Genomic DNA, 20,445 nt, shown 5'->3' with positions numbered 1-20,445 from the left:
ACACAGGATAAAAATTTAAAACAGTAGCCACTGTTTTGATTTATTTATTTTTTTATTTTGTTAATCAGGAAGTTTAATCTCTTTCAAGCTGTAGAGTATAAAAGTTTTTAACTCTTCTAACAAAGTACATTTTATTAAGATTAAATTTATATTTTCACTCTTATAAAGACAAATGCTTTGATTTATTTACAATAAATTAATAATTATCTTACACATAATATTAATAGCCACGTATGGATCCTTTGGCCTGCATAAATATAAATAGAAAAAAATTTATTTAGACCGAACATATAAGTTGATGTATAAAACAAACCAACGAGACAAAGGCACAATTGCATGTTAAAGCAGGCGATCCCCACGAAATTAAAAAACTAATCACATGTCTCTTTCTCTTTTGTTTTTTTTTTTTTTTTTTTTTTTTTTTTGACATGATCTCTTTCTTCTTTGTTATTTATGCTTCAACGGCGGTTCGAATATATAGTTGGACGAGTCTAATACACTAAATCAAAGCTAGCTCATTTGTTTTTTTCTTTGTTATTCTAGAAAATGTCAATCAAATAATTAACCTAAGCACTCATTTTATTCTCAGAATATATACTTGTTGATAACGCATTACATTTGTCTACATTGGATTTATGGATCACTTATGAATTACTAAATATTGTTGATAACAGATCATGTTTTTCTTTATATCGAATAAAAAATGATTTTTCATTGATTTGATGTATAAATTGATGCATAAAGTGAGTCCAAACAAGTCAATTCGATACATATATATATTTTTCATATGTCTAATCAATAATTAATTGTCATTTAAAAATTTACTCTCTCCGTCTCAAAAAAAATAGTTCATCTTCTCTTTTTAGTTTGTCCCAAAATATAATTCACTTTCATTTTTGTATTATAGTTCATCCTTAAATTGTCTAATATACTTTTATTAAATTTTATCTTATTTTCAATAACCCTCATGTGTTATTTAAGATGGACATAATAGGAAAGTTATATGAATAAAATTGTCTTTTAACCATAATAATTGTTACTTTCTTAATCTGTATGAAAATAAAAAGTATACTATATTTTTGGAACGAAGGGAGTCACTTTTTATTACTACTATTTTGTTTTTTTAGTAAAAAGACACTCCTATCCTTATTTACACCAATTGTTATTATCAAGTTTGTTTTTTTCTTCTCTTTTTTTAGGTAAATTAAGGTTTGTTAGTGTATGCTTGTGATGCACGGATACGCGAGAGGCTTCATGTTTCCATGTAGATACGCAAGAGGCTTCACATTTCCGCGTTTTGAAAATGAAAATACCTGAAAACGGCTCGGAAATGTTTAGGGTTGTTTCCATAAATATTGAAAATCGGACACCTATTTTTCCTCCCCATAAACATTTCTTACATTAAAAAAAAAAAAATCAGATTTCAAATCCAAATCAAATTTGGATGATTTGCAAATCTTATTTGGAAAAGAACAAATAATTCTACTTTTAATTTTAATATTCAAAATTCAAATTCAACAGAATTTCATTATCTTTTTTCATTTTGACATTTGAATATTTTGTTTTCTTTTTTCTTTATTGAATACAAAACTTATGAATTGATTGTACTTTAAGAATTTTAAATGTAGAATTTCTAAATTTTTTTTTATTCCTATATTTTTTAAATTTTATAAATAAATCCCTATATTTTTTATATTTATGCATTTTTCCACCTTTCCGTTTTCCTTATTTTTTTAAAATGCCGTTAATTTTCGTGTTCATTCCGCGTTTCCTTGCCCGTGCATCATAGGTGTGTCCAGTCGGTGAACAAGTATTCTCTCCCAGTTTATTTTTGCTTAGTTAGTGGAACATATATATGACAGAATACACCCTAAAAGTCTAAAAGGCATCTCCTACTCCAAATGGTTCTGCAAATGCTGTCTCTAATCATCAAACTCTTATTAGTGCTGCAAATAATAGAACTAACAACGACAGCTCTGTCAGTAAAACGCCACTGCCAATCAGCCAAATGCGGAGGCGTCGATATCCAATACCCTTTCGGTACTCGGTTCGAGTGTTCAATGAACATCTGGTTCTTGATTAACTGTTCCGGTGAAAGACCTATCTTAAGCAGCATCGGCTTAGAAGTAATCAAAATTGAGTATTCAAACAGCCGATTACTCGTTAAGAGTCCATTAATTTCGAATAACTGCTCCGATCACAAAAGCGGACAAAATGTCACTTTTAGAGGGACGCCGTTCACTTTCTCCGGTTTCAACAGATTCGTGGTAGTAGGCTGCAACGGCAGCGCTTTGTTGACTCATGCTGAACCGAGTATTATCGGTTGCCAACCGACTTGCAGTAACAAGCGTGTAGCACGTGAAGAAGAAGCATCTCCTTGCGTCGGCAACATGTGCTGCCAAACGTCTATACCTTATTTTCTTCAAGTATTTAGTCCAAGATTTCAGGAAGTCGGAGAAGGAGAAAATAGTTGCATGATTACTTTCATTGCAGAAGAGACATGGATGAAGGACAATGTTAAAGATCCCAATAGAGTTCAAGAATGGGAATATGTTCATGTTCTTCTGGATTGGAAGATTAATGCTTCTGATTTGGGATGGTTAGGAATTGATGGGGAAACTACGGATGTTTTTACTGATTACTACGACGGAATTGATTTTCCTTACCCTAAAAATACATTCTTGATGTGTCGTGGTGGCTTCACCGGCAACCCTTATCTTCCTGAAGGATGTATCGGTGAAGGGTTACTTTCTCCTTGTTTTCTAGTAATTATATATATAATGTTGTTTTCAAGATAATTACACATGGTGTATGGGCGAACAACAAACCAATTCTATGAAGATTTTTTAAAAAATTGTTATTCTTTTATCATGTTTTTTTAGTGAATGGTTAAAAATACATTCATTAGAATTAAAAATTTATTTTTATTGATTTGGTATATGGATGAACTCATATAAGTTCTCCCCAAAAATAATAACATATATATGCAATAATACTTCATTAATAGCTTTAATTTTGAATTTTCAGATGTTAACGAATGCTTGGAACCAAAAGTGCATAGACAGTGCCGTGGATTCTGTACAAATACACGGGGCTCCTATAAGTGCATGGGTGGGATAATTATTATAGGTAAGCCTCTTAAGCTCTTAAATACATTTAACTAATTAGGTTATATTTTATTTTAGCATTTGAATAGATTCATTTTGGCATGAGTAGTCAAATGATTATGATAAATATATTGACTATGTCTTTGTTGAGCAGCTACTAGTGGAGGCTTCATACTGTTGATTCTTGGTATTTTGATATGGTGGTTATCTAAATTTATAAAGAAAAGAAAAGAAATAAACCAGAAAAGAAAATTTTTCAAGCAAAATGGCGGTTTGCTGTTGCGCCACCAACAAACTGGCTCAAGTGTAGAGAAGATCAAAATATTCACATCTAGGGAGTTAGAAAAGGCAACGGATCATTTCAATGTGAATAGAATTCTCGGACAGGGTGGTCAAGGCACTGTCTATAAAGGAATGTTGGTCGATGGAAGAATTGTTGCAGTAAAAAAATCTGAGAAAGTAAGTGAAGCAAAAATTCAAGAATTTAGTAATGAAGTGTTCATTCTTTCACAGATTAACCATAGAAATGTCGTAAAGCTTCTCGGGTGTTGTTTGGAGACAGAGGTTCCTCTTCTTGTCTATGAATTCATTCCTAATGGAACTCTTTACCATTACCTTCATGAAAACAATGAAGAGTTTCAGTTATCGTGGAAGATGCGGTTCCAGATCGCAACGGAAGTTTCAGAAGTACTTTTCTACTTGCATTCTGCAGCATCTTTACCTATTTATCATCGCGATATTAAGTCGACAAATATACTTTTAGATGAGATGTACAGAGCAAAAGTATCTGATTTTGGAATTTCAAGATCTATCGAAGTTGATCAAACTCATTTGACTACTCATGTACTAGGCACTTTTGGATATGTAGATCCAGAGTACTTTCAATCAAGAAAGTTTACAGAAAAGAGTGATGTTTATAGCTTCGGGGTAGTGCTCGTCGAGCTCTTAACAGGAACAAAACCAGTTTCTTCAACAAGAGTGCAAGAAGGTGTTGGATTAGCTGCACATTTCATTCGATCAATGCAAGATGAAAAGCTCTTAGACGTAATTGATCCTCGTATTAAGGATCAATGTGATATGGAACAAGTTATGATAGTCGCTAACCTTGCGAGACAATGCTTGAACCCAAATGGCAAGCATCGACCCACAATGAAAGAACTGACAATACAGTTGGAAGGGATTAGAATGTCTCAAAAGGATTCGATTGTTCAAACAAACAATACTAGTGACATAGAATCTGAACCTTCAGAAGATTCCTACAGTTCAAGGATCTCAAGTTCTGCTAGCCCTCGAGCTCCAGATGTATAATCTAGCTGTCCTGAAACATTAAATGAATTGTACAAAGCATCTAACCACTAAGCTCTGACAGAGTGAAATTAGACTTGCCTGGAACCAAATGAAACTATGGAGTTGATTTCATTTGCAAATTAAATTTCATAGCAACCGGGACTGGATTCCCGTATCACTGTCAACTTCAAGACATGCCACCTAAACATCCACGAATTACTCTTAATTTTGAAGTACGGCTATGATGCTAAACAAATTAGACAACAAAAATCATTTATCCAAAATAAAAATAATGTAGTTGTATTCTAAGTTACTTGTTTGATGTAAATCCTACATGGCAAAAATATTCTACCAAAAGTAATGAAAATGTCGGAAGAAGTATTTTAACCATGAGGGGCAAAAATCCCCTATTACATAATCTTCACACTAAGAATGAAAGATTCAATGTGATTAAGCTTTTCCAAGACAGATTCAGTACACATCATGTATATAGTAACCAACAACAAACAAAAGCATCCCCTCAAATTGTGAAAGAATCAAGAGAGCACCACCAATCAAAGTGCAGTTTATGTGCTAGAGAAATTTCATTTTTCCCTTCACCGAAGACTTTGCCAGCTCTATGCGACACAATGCTTTCTCTTTTCCCATCAATCCAGAACATGATCCAGTGGCCCCTAAAGTAACAGCAAAATATAGGTATATGGTGCATAGGAAAGCCAAAAGAACCAAAGCTGTTAAGAGAAAACGGTGCCTTTGAATGAGTGTTGACAAACTACCCAACTCATCCCGTGGGAATTGTTTCCGGAACGACGGTGATCTACGATGAGGAGAAGATAAAATGTTGTCGAGTACCATAGCCTTTAAACTGAAACTTCTCACCGCACCTGACATGGCACACCAATTTGCGTTGATAAGAAGTGGAAAAAGCACAATTGAATCAAAATTTCACATAAAACAGTACACTAATCAAGGGAAATCACTATCAAGGTTATCGTTAGAATACAATTTGAGCAATGCAAGGTTTCAAATCATGAAAATAAATGCAACTTTATCTCGACATCTGAGACTGATTTTCAATTCTCAAGAACTACCAGATTAAGCACCTTGCTTTGTCTGCCAGGAGAACAAAGACAGAATGAAAGCATCATTCATATAACTTAAATGCACATGAAATTAAATCCTAGAAAACTTAGGCTACCATACTTCCAATGATTAACAGATTCCATCAAAGAAATGGAATGATCTATATATTAAGCAACAAAAAAGAGAGGGGGAACTATCTGATCTTTATAGTGATTAATTCAAATGATAGAGCAGAAAATAAGAATACAGGAAACGCTCATCCCTTGTCAAGCTATCCTTACTAAGTGCCTTCAACTGAAATAAAAGGCTTAAGTGGGGACAGGTGACACAATCTTCAGTAAGATAGATCTGAAGCCTTACTAACTTGCAAAGGCTTGTGGTAAAAGATAATAAAACAGAATTCAGAAATAGATATAATTCATAAAGAAACATTCATCTCTGACATTTTAGAATCAGTCCTACTCTTTAAGAAACTTCAACCTACATAAATCAAAGTTAATTAACAGAAAAAGAAGAGTTACCGCCACAGAGCTGATAAAAACCGAGTAATTTGAGACCCGAAAATCATAATTAAAAACCAAGAGACAAAATTTTGCAAAGCAAAAATATTGCTATACAACCGTTCAAGAATCAACCGCAATCACATAAAGTAACAAAAGTATTCTCTCATATACAAATGATCCAAAATTTTTAGTTTCACCTTTGAAGCATTCAACTAAAGCAGCTAGACAAAGGAAATAACATTATTTAGGACAATTTTACAATAAAAGAGCAAATAAAATTTGATAGATCAATTTCCAAACAAATAATTTCCCTTTTTTCCCCGTTATGGTACCTAATAATTCTGTAAATCTATGAAACGAAACCACACCTTCAATGGGCCGGAACCCATTGCCAGAAAACAATGTACCAACCAAACATAATATAAAAATTAAAGATTCGGCATTTTGGCTAGCTAAGTGTGCCTCATATCCTCGTTAAGCTAGCAAAGATTTTGACCTTTCAGCTACAACTTTAACCATTTCCTCAACTAGATCTCTCTCTATATCTATCTCTTTCTTCCAACTACAGACATTAATTGATTTCATCTTACTCAAACATCTAAGAGAAACACATTAAGCATTTTATAATCAAACCCATATTGTCAAACACCATAATCAACAAACAATTACTTAATAATAAGAAGAAAGATAATACGAGTGAATTTAATCAGATCTGAAGAAAGAGAATGAGAAACTTACGGTGAGAGGAAGATCAAGATTTATCCTTTCTCTTCCTTCGCTTTCTGTGAAATTTTCTCGAGAAAATATAAATGTTCTTCTTTTTCTAAATTATCGGGTTTTCTCCGCGTGTTTCGGCTTCTGATAGGAAAGAAATGGCGGGGCCAACCAAACAAACCATCCAGATTAGGCCAATGGACAGCGAGTTGAAAACGGAGATTAGATTGGAGAAACTAAATAAATTACTATTAGATGAAAAGGAATATATAAAAGAAATGGAAAGCTGGAAAAGATTGCGTGAGAGAGGCAGTTGGCTAATTGTACATGCGAGATTCCACTTTATAGAAGTTTTTTTGTTAACCCTTCGACGCGTCATAGGTCGTCAAATTCTCGGATATAAATTTCACTTAATTATTCTGAATATTATTCTCAAAAAATTATTCTGAATTTACATTTTAAATTGATTAATAATAAATTTATGTAAATTTAATTCTTTTGTTAGAATTAAAATATATTAATTATTTTACTAAGATTCATAAAGAAATCACTTCCTTTCTCCATAATTTTTGTCGTGTTTTAACTTACACACATAAGAAAAAAAATCTAGTTAATATAATTAAATTATATTACTATCTTGTTCTATAATACGAGAAAATAGTTTGTTCCAAAATATTTGTCACAATTATGGTTTCAAGGAGTAATAAATATTTTTTTTCATATTTACCATTTGTATTTGCCAAATAGTTATTACTTCAATTTAATAGTTTTCTTAGAGAATTAGTATTAAATTAAGGATAATGTAGTCACTTTTACTTAATAATTTATTGTAATTTAAATAAATTTAATAATTTTTAAGGGACATGAAATTTCAGATGTGATAATTATTATGAAACAAATATATTAATTTTTACTTTTTTTTCCTAATATACCCTTAAGTCAGTATTCCATTAAGATTAAGTGATCCATAGTCCATGATAAATTATTATTGAAATTAATTATACTCAAACAATTAATTAAATAGAGTTTTTTTTTCTTCGAAAGATTGAATGTTGATATTTTAGTTTTATTATATCAAGATTTAATAATAATTTAGTACTTTGATTATTATATTTATTAATAAATAAGCATGTTAAATAAGGATAAAATAAATCTAACTGCACTCTCTTTCTCTCCTAAATCTAAAAGCTTTTTTTTCTTCTTCAACAGGCAGCCACCGGTGAGCTCTCACCGGTGATCACCCCCTTTTTCTTTTTTATTTTTTATTTACAAATAATCCTTAAATATGTGTACGGATTTGAATTATTGTCTCTCAATTATTGGGATTTGTTGTCACCCATATATTGAAATTTTGTTCTCAGATCCAATTATGAATTATTGTTGTCACAATTATAGTGATTTTGTCTAACGTCTTTTGTTATTTGAATAGTTATGTAGAAATAAATGCAGATTCTTGGAAGAAATTTGAAGGTACTCGGATCAGACTTGCAAAAAGATTATGGAGTCAAACAGTAGCCATGAATAGCCACCAAGTGAAGCAAGCGATTACTGACGGCACAAATATTATGCTCTCAACTCGATCAGATATTTCAAATCAAGATTGTATTTTTTTATTCTTTGTATAAGTGGTTTATTATTATTATACTTCCTATACAAAAATATAGAAACATGTTGATTTGTATCTCATATATCTATATATATATATATAAATAATTTCCTCTTAATAAAATTGAAATACCTCGAATTTTTATTTTCAAAACTTTGGAATTTTCATTAAATCAAAAATCCAGATTTATGATAGTATGGGCTGTTAAGACCGAGTAATTCTAATTGAGCCCAAAGTTTTACGAATTGGGCCCAAGCCCAAAAATATATTATTCGAAATTTTCGTTCGGGTAATACTTAAAATTTCGATGAAAATAAAATAAAACACTAATTGTTAATCGATTATAAATTTGTTTATATATATGTAACTACTATATAAATTAATCAGTCTAAAATTAAATATATTTGCTATTAATATTTTATGATTATTGAATAAATGGAGAAAATATTATGGAACTGAACTAAATAATTAAAATAAATCGAACCGGGCCTGAAAATTAATTTAACCGCACGAAATATTCTGAAAACCGAATGAAAAACTCGAAAATCGAATAAAATGAGACAAAATCGCTAAATCGGACCAAATCGATTCGAATCGAACCGGAATGGCCCAGCCCACTTTCCTTCCTTCCTTTTCTTTTTCTTTCCTTTCTCTCCTTCCTTTCTCTCCTTCTTCTTCGCGTGACAACCTCTCCTCTCTTGCTCACTACGATCTCCGTCCACCGGCCATGGAAGTCGACATCCAAGCATTCCATCTTGCTCCTCTCGTCGAGATGAACTCTTCTATGGTCTTAGTTTGTGATGTTGCTTGAGTTTTGATAAACCACCATGGACGGCGGTTTGAAGGTGGCTGTGGAGCTAGATCCGGCCAAACGAGGCACTGGCTCAACAAAGTGATAGTAGATTTGGACTCCCCACGAAAATTGGAGTCGGATGGTGGTGACCTTGCAATTTTCTGGGCGGTTTACGTTTTCTGGCCACCGTACACGGCGGCGACGGCGGCGGTCCGGTGACCGGCCGGCGAGAATGATCTCCTCTGCGCGCGGGTCACGGAAATCAAATCCAATTTTCCATCGGTACATTGTAAGGCTTAGTTGTCCATTTTTCGATATAAAATTTATAACTTGAATTAATTAATTAATTGGATAATTTATGAAATTAAATTACAATTTTTGAATAAATCTCAAATTAATTAATTAACGAATTGATCGAGGAATTAAGTGAATTAAATTGAATATTATTAAATGTAACCATAGTATTGATATTGAAATATGAATGTTAGGTAATAATTATATAAGTTAATTTCCAGGATTTTAAGAAGTATAAATAAGAGAGATTACAATATATGTTATATCTAAATAATTAACGATATTATGAAAATTCAAAAAAAAAATCAATTGGCGATAGGATTATCAATTGCCTATGTATGATGGATGACTAATATGTGATGGTTATGGTGGACGGGATCGATTAATGTGAATTGCCCGACGGATGAGCTGTGTGTGGATTTGTGAGAATTTTGATTAATTGGGTAGTACAGTTATAAGGGAAATGCCGTTGAAAATTCGATAAAACATTTAACTCTTAAAAGATAGTGCGAGTAAAATTATTATTGGTATTAAAATTATATTGTCACATGTATTATTCTTCATTGTATAAGAACATTACTTGACGAATAACTAAACGCTCTATATATAAATAATAAATTTGAAATAAATATATAAATGAGAAAAACCCAATATATATATATGCATGTATAATAAGTGAATTAAATGGCTGATAACCAAAATTAATAAAAGAATGTGAAATATAAGTTTTTGAATTAAAATGCTTATTTAGAATTTTCTTGTTTATTTTAAAGGTTTATAAAATACAAAATGCAAGGACAAAAGCTGGAAGCATTCGGCTAAAAAGACAGTCCTTCTAAAGGACAATAAAGAACTGTGAGTAGTTGTTAGATAACTAGTATCATCCGCCTGCATTCATGCATTCACGGCTAAATGTTATCATGCATTATGGCCATATTGTGCTGCATTATTTGTTGATATTAAATATTACGTGATTATTTGTGATGTGATATTGCTGTGCCCTGTTTGTGTGGAATTGGGATGAAGTGGGTCACCATGGGTTTGTGAGACCGTTACCGTTATATGGATCCTGATTCTGTTTCTGATACTGATTCTGATTCTGATTCTGTTATATGGATCCTGATTCTGATTTCTGTTAGCCGGGTAAATGGGAGATCGGCGCCCCCATGTGCACCTATTGTTCTGATCTGTATATTCTGGAAAACCACAGGTTGGCTTCTTTATTTGGGCGCACCTGATAATTTAGATCTGATCGCAGCTCGCAGGGTGGCCTCCTGCTTGAGCGCCTGATGATCTCTATTTGATGGAGACGACCGGGTTGCCTCCTGTCGGTATTTGTTTTTTTTTAAAAAAATAATAATAATATAAGAAAAAGAGAGAGAGATTGGGAAAATAATCAGAGGACCAGCAGTGTGAGGATTATACCAGCCAGCCAGAATAGGGGATTGGCTCCCTGGTGCACATGTGAGTGGATGGGCCATGTGGGAGGACGGCTCATCGGGTTTAGGTGACTCCACTGACCAATCTCCACGTGATATGATTATATGAAGATGATGATATTTGTGATTGCTGATATATTGCCATTTGTGTGACACTGCATAATCATAAAATTAATCGGGGACCAAATAAAATATTTTAGCATCTGTGTGATCATAAAGTTAATCGGTGAGCAAAAAAAAAATATTTTAGCATTTGTATGATTGTGTGGGGTGAGAAGGTTATCTAACCCTACTCATTGAGTTTGGCGCTCACCCCTGCCTACCTATTTTTTTCAGTTATTAGAAGAAAGAAAAATCCTATGGAGTTGAATTATAGAAGATTGTTAATGATAAACGAATAATGATGTAAATGTACAGGTAGAGTTCCGCAATTGTATGCTAGTTGGGTTGTAAATGAACTGTATTAGTGATACATAATTTAAATAAATTGTTGGGCCTGTATCCACAGTTATGAATAGGAAATGAGGTTTGCATAATATAGGCTTACTACGGGCTTCGGGGGCCTTAAGCCCACCCAGGTCCTAGTGCCGGTCTGGTCTATGGAAATGGGTCGTGACAAAAATTTATAATTTGATTTCGTTAAAAAAAAAAAAGGATAAAATAATGAATTTCAAATTTTATTCACTTTTAAGTTGGGACAAAAAAAGCAGTACAAAAATTATGAGATAGATTAATTTACTAGTTTAACTATTTTGTTCCATTAAAAAAAAAAAACTATTGTCTTTTTTTTTTTTTCTAATGAGTCTTTATATTAAAATTAAATTATATATATTAAATCATTATTGAAATTATAATTATTTATCCAATAATAGAGGTAATTGGCTAATGAACAGTGGAAGATAGGCTGATATTTTATTTTTGTTTGTATCAAGATTTAATTAAAGATAATATAATTATTTGACTAATTTGTTCATTGAGAAAGAGCGATATTAAATGAAACGGGATAATATTTTGGGACAAATAAAAATTAAAAGTAGGACGAGAATTGTGGGATGGAGGGAGGGTGTCCTTTATTTTGGTATATGAATGCTTAAGGAAAAGAAAATTTAAAATTTTCATCTCTCTTAATATATTCATATTTTCAAAAATGAATAAAGAGTATTAAAAATGGTGTTTGGTTTGGCTTATTCATGCAGTTGATTTGTATCTAATAGTTAAATTGTAGACATTTGGTAAGCTTTTTCAATAATAAAAGTTTCAATCGTCTGTTAATTAGTTATGTTTTACGAACTTTTTTCATATTAGCATTTGTGTTCATATTATATATATTTTTTTGAAAATATATTTATATTTTATCTGAATTTTATTAACCTTGTAAAAATAACTACTAATAATTTTTTTAAACTAATATTTTTATCGTCATTTTATTTGCAATTATTTAAGCATAATAATTTATATTAAATATAAATGAGTTGTTTTGTTCAGCTTTTTTTATGCAATGGATAGTTGATTAGGGCCCAACAATTATATTAAAAGTGTTTGGTAAGCTCTTTAAAAAAGAAAAAAAAAAGTGTTTGGCAAGAATCCATTGTTGATTCCATCAGCTAGACGTATGAGTTTTTTATAAAATTACTATTAATATTTTATATAAATTGACTAAAATATCTTATCATTAATAACGTACTCAAACCTTTTTTTCTTCTAACGATTAATATATTTTCTTTGTCCATATAAAATAAAAGAAGATTAAAAGAACATCTTTCTTTGTCCATTGAGAATAAGAGAAGATCATAGCATAATCTATCCGTAGGTAATTTTTTCTACTCTTTTTATTATTTTATTAATTGACATATATTAACTGTGTGTATGTTTATAGATAATTAGATAGATCTTATTAATATGTTTATTAATATTAAGATATATGGTTTTATCCATATGCTCATAGATTTTATTAATTAAGATAGGTAGTTTAATTAATTTTTTATTTTCTGTTTCTTACTTTTTTACTTCATTAGAAATAGATTAAAAATATTTTATATGTAAATTTAATTTATTTAAGATATACTCTTATTAGTCATTTTCTTATTAACAGCAACGATTGATTATAACTTTATCAAACACTTATTACAACTTTACTTTAATATTCATTATTCATCGGCTATCAGCTGAAACTATTGAACCAAATAGATCCTTTTGGCCCAAATTACCTGTCTGAAATTGCTGAACCAAACAGACATTTTTATCTCGTTTGATTCAACTGATTAATTAGTTGATATTTGGTAAACTGTCAATCAGTGGCTAATATCTCATAAAAATCCCTATCAAGTGTGATGACTTACTGATTCTTCTTAACTACTAGTTAATTCATATTTATATTATATTTAAATTTCATTAACCTCAAAAACATAAGTATTAATAAAATTATTTTTTAAAAATTATCAAATACCAATATTCATTAATTAAATGGACCAACAACTATCATAGACTAAGCCAGGCCAGTTATTGCCACGAGTAAAACCTATATTTACACTATCGTTGTATTTGTGGAAAATATGAGAAGAAAATTGAGAAGGAACCATCACTTATTTGGGAATGACGAAAATATGGGAGGAAGGAAAGTATAGAAGAAAAATAAATTATAAGACCAACATTTCATTTTTCTCTCCATTTTGAGAAGAAAGTTAGAGAAAAATTATTAAAATTACAATTTTACTCCTATTTATTATACTTTATTGAAAATAATTAAAGGCTAAACTCATAATTTTACTATTCATAAATCACATTTTCTCTTTTTATTTTTCTCTCAAATACTCGGATATCAAGAGAAAAGATTCTTTTATATCTTCTCTAAATTGTTATCCAAACGCACTATTATTTCAAAAACGATAGTAATTGAAAATAAATAAATAAATTGGCAAATTCTGATCGCACGTCAAACAAGGTCCGTAAAGAAATCAACGGCAGGAAAAGGGTAATACACAAGGGAAAACATTAAACTCAATCACAGAGGACAAAAGCGGGTGTCTTTCTTGACTCAGACTGCAAATTCCTCTTCTCGAATTCGTTTCCTCGCTTTTTGATCAAACGCTGATTCTTTTCACCTCTCTCCAATTCTTACAGGTACGAGCAATCTAATTTCTCCTTTTCTGTATACAATTCTTTCGATCTTCAAGGATTCGAAAAATCATCTTGATAAGGTTTCCCATTATCATTTTTTTTTGATAAGTCAAATTCATAAATTCTCTTAGGGTTTGATCGATTGGTTGATTGTCTAAGAAGAAGATGTGGGCGGCTACTTGCCTTGCGTCTTGCTGCGCTACTTGCGCCTGTGATGCCTGCCGCACGGTGGTCTCGGGGATTAGCAGGCGGTCGGCCAGGATTGCATACTGTGGTCTCTTTGCTCTGTCTTTGATTGTTTCGTGGATTCTCCGGGAGGTCGCTGCTCCTCTAATGGAGAAGCTCCCTTGTAAGCCTTTTACTTGTGGATTATTGATAATTGTTTGTTATGACTACTTGATTTTATTGTTAGCATGAGATGCTGATGGTTGTTTAAAAAATAATTGATTAATCATAAAAGTATTGGCTTTTGTGTATGCATAGTTAGATACTTTTAAGGGATGGTTCTAAATTAATACTGAATGTTAATGCAGGGATCAACCATTTTCATAAGACACCTGATAGGGAGTGGTTTGAAACTGATGCGGTGCTGCGTGTTAGCTTGGGAAACTTTCTATTTTTTACTGTTCTTGCTATTTTAATGGTCGGTGTAAAGAATCAGAAGGATCCTCGTGACAGTTTGCATCATGGTGGATGGATGATGAAAGTTATTTGTTGGTGCATTTTGGTGATTTTTATGTTTTTCCTTCCAAATGAAATTGTCAGCTTCTATGGTAATCAGTTTTGTCAATCTCGATGCTATTAGCATTCAGAATTTGATTTTGATTTTCTGCTTTTGATTGTCCTATCTGTTTCTCCTTTGAATTCTGTTTCAAATCGTTTGACTGGGGTAACTGTTAAATTTTGTATGGGCAGAGTCAATATCGAAATTTGGCTCAGGATTGTTTCTTCTTGTTCAAGTTGTGCTTTTGCTGGATTTTGTTCATGGATGGAATGACAAGTGGGTTGGATATGATGAACAGTTCTGGTTAGTTTGCTGTTGACTTGCTTTGATAACCTGAATATTACTAATGCATTTTCTTATTCTTCAATGTGATTTAACCCTCATATATTTTGCATTTTGATTTATACAGGTATGTTGCTCTTCTTGTGGTCTCACTTGTTTGTTATGTGGCAACATTTGTCTTCTCGGGATTTCTTTTCCATTGGTTCACACCATCTGGACAGGATTGTGGATTAAACACCTTCTTTATCATTATGACCTTGATTTCCGTGTTTGTTTTTGCTATTGTTGCACTGCACCCTGCTGTAAGTTTATACTTTCCCCAGTATCTCTAATAATTATGGATATCTATCATTTTGCATGTTTCCCATGTGCATGAAACAAAGAGCTGTATGTAAGATGGTCTAATTTTCCTTCACCAATAGTACCATAAATTTCTTGGAATTTGATACACTACATGTCGAATGGCATTATACGAAAGTTTGTTTTTTGCTTTGCTTTGGTTATTTTAAGGCAAGTGTCAGTGAGGTTGTTCCACATGAGAGCTTTTTTTGTTGGAAATAGGAAAAGTTCAAAAATAGGGAAGTATCCAGCTTTCATTTAAACAGAATATTATGCCTAAACACTTCAATTTGACCTATAATTCTTTCAAATTTAAAAAGAATGTAATTGGTTGAGAAAGGCTGACTAAACTGTAGTCAAAATAATTATACCCAGAAGGCATGGATAGATCCATTGGATTAGTGGTCCTAATACTGGTTCTCCATTAAGCTTCGTGCTTTTATCACTTCTAAATAGATGGCATCTATTTATGGGAATGTTCATGACTGAACCATTCATTTCATGCACAGTCACCCATCAAATGCTCTGTAGAAGGTGCTGAAAGAATCATTTATCAATGAACTATTTTCGAACAAAAGATATCTTAAAGAACAATTATTTTAGGGTTTGATGTTTGCACATATAGTAATGTAGTTTAATAGCGTCCTTAAATAACAGTATGATGATATTAAGGAATGCAACTTTTGTTGATCATGGCCCTCAGGAATAGGCAACCTGGATTGTAGAACTAACATAATTATTGGTTCTTCTCACAGGATTTGTGTTCTGAGTGAGTAGTTCCATTCTAAATTTGCTAATAACGAAGTTATTGTGATTAACAGCATTATTTTTTACTGTGATGTAAACATGGAGAATATAAGGTGCAAGATTGTACCTTTGTTCACTTTTGGCATGAAGAATCATGTAATCTCTAAGTTTCAGCCATAGCGCTTCTCCTTTGTTCCCAAAAAAAGGCGCCTAGCTATATTTTATTTCATTCTTTGCATGAGAAAATTTTGAAGATCTGTTGTCAAATGAGCGAACTTTTTGGTGGAAAACAGGTAAATGGTAGCATTTTGCCAGCATCAGTCATATCCGTTTACTGCATGTACCTATGCTACAGTGGACTTGCTAGTGAACCAAGGGATTATGAGTGCAATGGTCTGCACAAACATTCAAAAGCTGTTTCCACTGGCACCCTCACCGTTGGCCTGTTTACAACTGTTCTATCAGTTGTCTATTCTGCTGTTCGTGCTGGGTCCTCTACAACTCTTCTCTCCCCACCAAGCTCACCCCGTGCAGGTAACATTTTGTGAAAAGGCATCTAAATTTTTATCAAGTTTTGGGAATATACATTTTATTTGGAAGATACACTGAAGGAATTTGTTTGGAGAAAGTTTCTCCTGCCTGAAATTTTCTAAATTCCTTTGCCGTAAACACCCCCACCCCCCCCCCCCCCCCCCCCCCCCCGTGGGGGCGCGAGTTAATTAGATTCGCCATCTTGTGCCCTAAGAATGTGTCTGATGCTCTATTTTCCTGGTGTTGCAGGCAAACCTTTGCTGCCACTGGAAAACAGTACCGGAGAGCATCATGAAGAGAAAGACAAAGTGAAGCCAGTCACATATTCTTATGCCTTCTTCCACATCATCTTCTCTCTGGCTAGTATGTATTCAGCGATGCTTTTGACCGGGTGGTCAACCTCAGTTGGGGAGAGTGGAAAGTTAGTAGACGTGGGGTGGCCCTCTGTGTGGGTTCGCGTCATTACTGGCTGGGCAACTGCGGGTCTATACCTATGGTCTCTTGTTGCTCCTATTATGTTCCCAGATAGGGAGTTCTAAGTCTCCTCCGGCAGGAATATAGATATCTCTGGATGTTCAATTTACTGTGTATATGTTATGTAAGGTCGACTTCCTGACTTGCTTGTCGAGTGGAGTCTCTATGGAAACTGTCTGCAACAATGTCAAACATGCTTTGTTGCATTTATGAATTGGAGTGGTGAAAATTTGTGCTCTCTCTGTGCACACTTGTAGACATAGATAGGCACTCACGCTATTACTGTTAACTTTGTCATCTTGTTTGTCCATTTGAATAGGAAACAAGCTTAAAATAAAGAAATTGCCAAAATCCTGGTGCATGCTCTCTCTGTATTAAAATGATAATTCAAATTATTAATTTAATACATTTCAAATTAATTTTCTAGTTTCTTGTATAATCAATAATGCCTTTCAAATAACTTAAATAAAATAACAAACTGGACTAGTATGGACACAGTAGGATTCACCTTAAGCAATATTGTTGCCGAAGCAAGATCTATATCAAAGTCAAGATCCTCAAACATGGTTTGATGATAATGATGCAGTAAATAATTGGCTCTAGGCCTCTGTATCTCTGCCTTTCGTAAATCATATACGATGAATCTTCTCATTTAAATCCACCCAAGTCTTGAACTAAATCTTATCTATTTTTGGATCAGCTCCTAGCATCAGAAAGTGAAAATCACCAAAAATCGCAACAAGAACAATATCCATCCTTGAAATGGTGAAACCTCAAGGAATCTCTGACAATGATTTGCATGTCAACAATTTTAGCTATTAACTTGATAGCATTATGGCAATCCACACATATTCTCAAATTCTTAAAAACCCTAATTGTTGATTTCCCACTTGAATTCAGTATTCCAAAAGCAACTGCCAGTCTTTCACTATGGCTGCAAAGAGTTTCTTCTCTTTCTTCTTGGTCTACATTCTGCAGAACAAAATCAGTGTTAGGCTGATATCCAGCCAATTTCATCTTCTCACTTACAGCATCCAAAAATCTATAGATCTCATCGTTCTGTTTATTATTTTTATCTCCAACAACAAAAGTATATACTCTGTTTTTCACCTGAACCCAACTACGACCTGGTGTCTTCGCGATTCCTTTGTCTCTCATCATTTTTCTAATTTCAGAAGCTTCAGCCCACATTTTGGCAGTAACTAAAATGTTAGATAATAACACATAATTTCCAGAGTTTTCGGGCTCGATCTCAAACAGTCGAGTTGCTGCTATCATTCCTAACTCAGCATTCTTATATACTCTACAAGCACCAAGCAACGCTCCCCAGGCACCGGCAGTAGGTTCTATAGGTATTTTTTGAATGAATTCATATGCCTGTTGTAGTCGCCCTGCACGGCTTAGTATATCGACCATGCATGAGTAATGATCGCCATCAGGTTCAATTGAATACTCAGAACTCATTGAATTAAAAATCGAAAAGCCTTCATCAACTAGCTGGGAATGGCTGCAGCCAGACAAGACTCCTATAAACGTAACAGAATTGGGTTTAATCCCCACGCTTAACATTTTACGGAAAAACATCAATGATTCTTCTCCATTTCCATGCATAGAGTTTGCAATGATCACTGTATTCCAAGCAAAAATGTCTTTTTGTGGCATCATATCAAAGACTTCCTTCGAATGTAGCAAATCACCACTCTTCGCATACAACAAAACTAGAGCTGTTGCAATTGTTTTATCCTCAATAAGCCAATGCCTAAATACATAGCCATGAATCTCTTTCCCAGCCCTTAAGCTTTCCAAACTTGTACAAGCAGGTAAGATACTAACAACTGTGATTTGATTTGGTTTAAACCCAGAATCTTGCATTTTAGCAAATATGTCCAGCGCTTGTTTATTTTGGCCATTCTGTGTGCAACCACAGATTACAGCATTCCAGGAAGCATGGTTTAGCTTGATACCTTCCTTTCTCATTTGATAAAACAAAGCAAGACCCTCCTCACATTCTTTGTTCAAAAAATATGCAGTTAACATTACATTCCATGACACAACATCTCGCTGAGGCATTTTACCAAATACTATCCTAGCTTGTTTAAGGCTTAAGCAACTCGCATACATTTTAACAAGTGCACTACTAACAAAAACATTCCCTTCCATTGCATTCCTCAAAACAAACCCATGAACCTCTCTTCCTAACTTCAACTCCTGCATATCTGCACAAGCAGGTAAGATTGATGACACTGTCAATGAATTAGGTCTAATCCCATTCAATCCCATATCCCTAAAAGCAAATATACCTTGTCTAGGCATACCACAATTGACATAACAAGAAGCCATTGAAGTCCAAGAAATCACATCTTTAACAACTAAACCATCAAACACCCATCTTGCTCCATCAACGCAGTTACATTTCCCATACATATCAATCATTGCGTTACCCAACAAAAGATCTTTATTAAAACCAAACCGAATTGCGTCTTCATGTATTTCCTTGGCCTTGATAAGATCACCAGAAGCAGCACATGCCTTGGCCACTGATAGTAATACTAACTTATCAGGCTTTATATTGCGTTCAATCAACGTAGTGTAAATTTCTATGGCTTCCTTAACGAACCCACGTTGAGAGTGAGCCGAAATTAAAATGGTCCAGGTCCGAAGGTCTGGTTCAGGAATTTTATCGAACAAATAGCGTGCGCGTTGTAAGTCGCCGGAATTCAAGAAATTCCTTATCAGTTTGAAGCTCCGGTGAGGTGGAAGATTTGTGGGTAGCTTTGAAATCATGTAATTTTCAAGTAATACGATATTTCTTCTTAAAAAAAGTTAAGAGCTTATCATAAACTTTGATGGCAGACCTCTATGCAACACAGTCCCTTTTATCCTTCGTCTTCCGAGTTTCCACCACTCGGTTGTTAGCTGGTTAAGACAATTATGCACGCCAAAATTCGAAGAAACAATCAAAAAAATTTATGTTTATGACATTCATATGTAATTTTCAATTGAAAAGGAAGAGAAAGAGAATGATGTTCACTTCCCCACAATTTCAAGAATGTAGAATCAAATGCTGTGACTACCATTAGGCATTAGCTACTGAAAAATCATATATGGACTGTTACAGGAATTTTGATCAACAAGAAGCCTAGGCCTATCATGCAAAGAAAAAGCATAGCTAGGCGTAGCATGGAAGAGGAACAGAGGGAAGTCAGAAACTCAAAGGAATCGAACTAAGCACGGGATGCAAGCTCTTCAATGGTCTAAAATCTTCTTAAATTTGTCAAAATTTTACATCGATAATTCACGAGTATAACATTAAAATTTAAGTTTTGATTTTTATTATTTCCTAACTTGTCACAAACCGCATTTTAAATTCTTGAATTTATTAAGTTTGGCTCATTTTTAACACTG

General features: G+C 33.2%; 4 protein-coding genes across 9 annotated transcripts; 2 read left to right on the top strand and 2 right to left on the bottom strand.

The window, feature by feature from the left end:
* The first annotated feature begins 1,782 nt into the window (after window positions 1-1,782).
* Window positions 1,783-4,738, top strand: LOC105630389 (wall-associated receptor kinase-like 22). The gene is made up of 3 exons (XM_012212190.4): window positions 1,783-2,736; window positions 3,028-3,129; window positions 3,262-4,738. Exons 1-3 carry the CDS (start codon window positions 1,902-1,904, stop codon window positions 4,413-4,415), a joined length of 2,091 nt encoding a protein of 696 aa, XP_012067580.1. The 5' UTR covers window positions 1,783-1,901; the 3' UTR covers window positions 4,416-4,738.
* A 14-nt stretch (window positions 4,739-4,752) lies between these two features.
* Window positions 4,753-7,012, bottom strand: LOC105630276 (ephrin-A3 protein). Of its 5 annotated transcripts, none has more exons than XM_012212060.3 (2): window positions 6,719-7,012; window positions 4,753-5,278 (listed from the first exon to the last, which is right to left on the bottom strand). In XM_012212060.3, exon 2 carries the CDS (start codon window positions 5,247-5,249, stop codon window positions 4,968-4,970), a length of 282 nt encoding a protein of 93 aa, XP_012067450.1. In that variant the 5' UTR covers window positions 5,250-5,278; window positions 6,719-7,012; the 3' UTR covers window positions 4,753-4,967. The 5 variants fall into 5 exon arrangements, with proteins under 5 accessions (XP_012067450.1, XP_089575179.1, XP_089575183.1 ...); XM_089719053.1 differs by lacking the exon at window positions 6,719-7,012 and adding an exon at window positions 6,313-6,649; XM_089719057.1 differs by lacking the exon at window positions 6,719-7,012 and adding an exon at window positions 6,349-6,649.
* Window positions 7,013-13,788: 6,776 nt separating this feature from the next.
* LOC105630275 (Serinc-domain containing serine and sphingolipid biosynthesis protein) lies at window positions 13,789-17,278 on the top strand. Its single transcript, XM_012212058.4, has 7 exons — window positions 13,789-13,946; window positions 14,075-14,292; window positions 14,477-14,716; window positions 14,859-14,970; window positions 15,077-15,251; window positions 16,329-16,569; window positions 16,816-17,278. The coding sequence occupies exons 2-7, from the start codon at window positions 14,109-14,111 to the stop codon at window positions 17,103-17,105; spliced, it is 1,242 nt and encodes a 413-aa protein (XP_012067448.1). The 5' UTR covers window positions 13,789-13,946; window positions 14,075-14,108; the 3' UTR covers window positions 17,106-17,278.
* Window positions 17,279-17,382: 104 nt separating this feature from the next.
* Window positions 17,383-20,391, bottom strand: LOC105630274 (pentatricopeptide repeat-containing protein At1g20230). Of its 2 annotated transcripts, XM_089718660.1 has the most exons (2): window positions 19,341-20,391; window positions 17,383-19,256 (listed from the first exon to the last, which is right to left on the bottom strand). In XM_089718660.1, the coding sequence occupies exons 1-2, from the start codon at window positions 19,822-19,824 to the stop codon at window positions 17,764-17,766; spliced, it is 1,977 nt and encodes a 658-aa protein (XP_089574786.1). In that variant the 5' UTR covers window positions 19,825-20,391; the 3' UTR covers window positions 17,383-17,763. The 2 variants fall into 2 exon arrangements, with proteins under 2 accessions (XP_089574786.1, XP_012067447.1); XM_012212057.4 differs by having other exon boundaries at window positions 17,383-20,391.
* Between the last annotated feature and the right edge of the window lie 54 nt (window positions 20,392-20,445).

The sequence above is a fragment of the Jatropha curcas genome, chromosome 1 (assembly GCF_041381405.1).
Source record: "Jatropha curcas cultivar XTBG-Jc1 chromosome 1, XTBG_Jcur_1.0, whole genome shotgun sequence".
In the NCBI taxonomy this organism is placed as follows: Eukaryota; Viridiplantae; Streptophyta; class Magnoliopsida; order Malpighiales; family Euphorbiaceae; genus Jatropha; species Jatropha curcas.
The sequence above is the reverse complement of the archived record's forward strand: the minus strand, read 5'-3'. Positions and strand labels throughout refer to the sequence as shown.

Coding starts and splice junctions, on each gene's coding strand:
- LOC105630274 (XM_012212057.4), bottom strand. CDS start 19,824: ATGATTTCAAAGCTACCCACAAATCTTCCACCTCACCGGAGCTTCAAA.
- LOC105630275 (XM_012212058.4), top strand. CDS start 14,109: ATGTGGGCGGCTACTTGCCTTGCGTCTTGCTGCGCTACTTGCGCCTGT. Junction 14,293..14,476: donor TCTAATGGAGAAGCTCCCTT/GTAAGCCTTTTA, acceptor ATGTTAATGCAG/GGATCAACCATTTTCATAAG. Junction 16,570..16,815: donor ACCAAGCTCACCCCGTGCAG/GTAACATTTTGT, acceptor CTGGTGTTGCAG/GCAAACCTTTGCTGCCACTG.
- LOC105630389 (XM_012212190.4), top strand. CDS start 1,902: ATGGTTCTGCAAATGCTGTCTCTAATCATCAAACTCTTATTAGTGCTG. Junction 2,737..3,027: donor TCTTCCTGAAGGATGTATCG/GTGAAGGGTTAC, acceptor TTGAATTTTCAG/ATGTTAACGAATGCTTGGAA. Junction 3,130..3,261: donor GGGTGGGATAATTATTATAG/GTAAGCCTCTTA, acceptor TTTGTTGAGCAG/CTACTAGTGGAGGCTTCATA.
- LOC105630276 (XM_089719048.1), bottom strand. CDS start 5,546: ATGAATGATGCTTTCATTCTGTCTTTGTTCTCCTGGCAGACAAAGCAA. Junction 5,279..5,497: donor CTCCTGGCAGACAAAGCAAG/GTGCTTAATCTG, acceptor GTGCCATGTCAG/GTGCGGTGAGAAGTTTCAGT.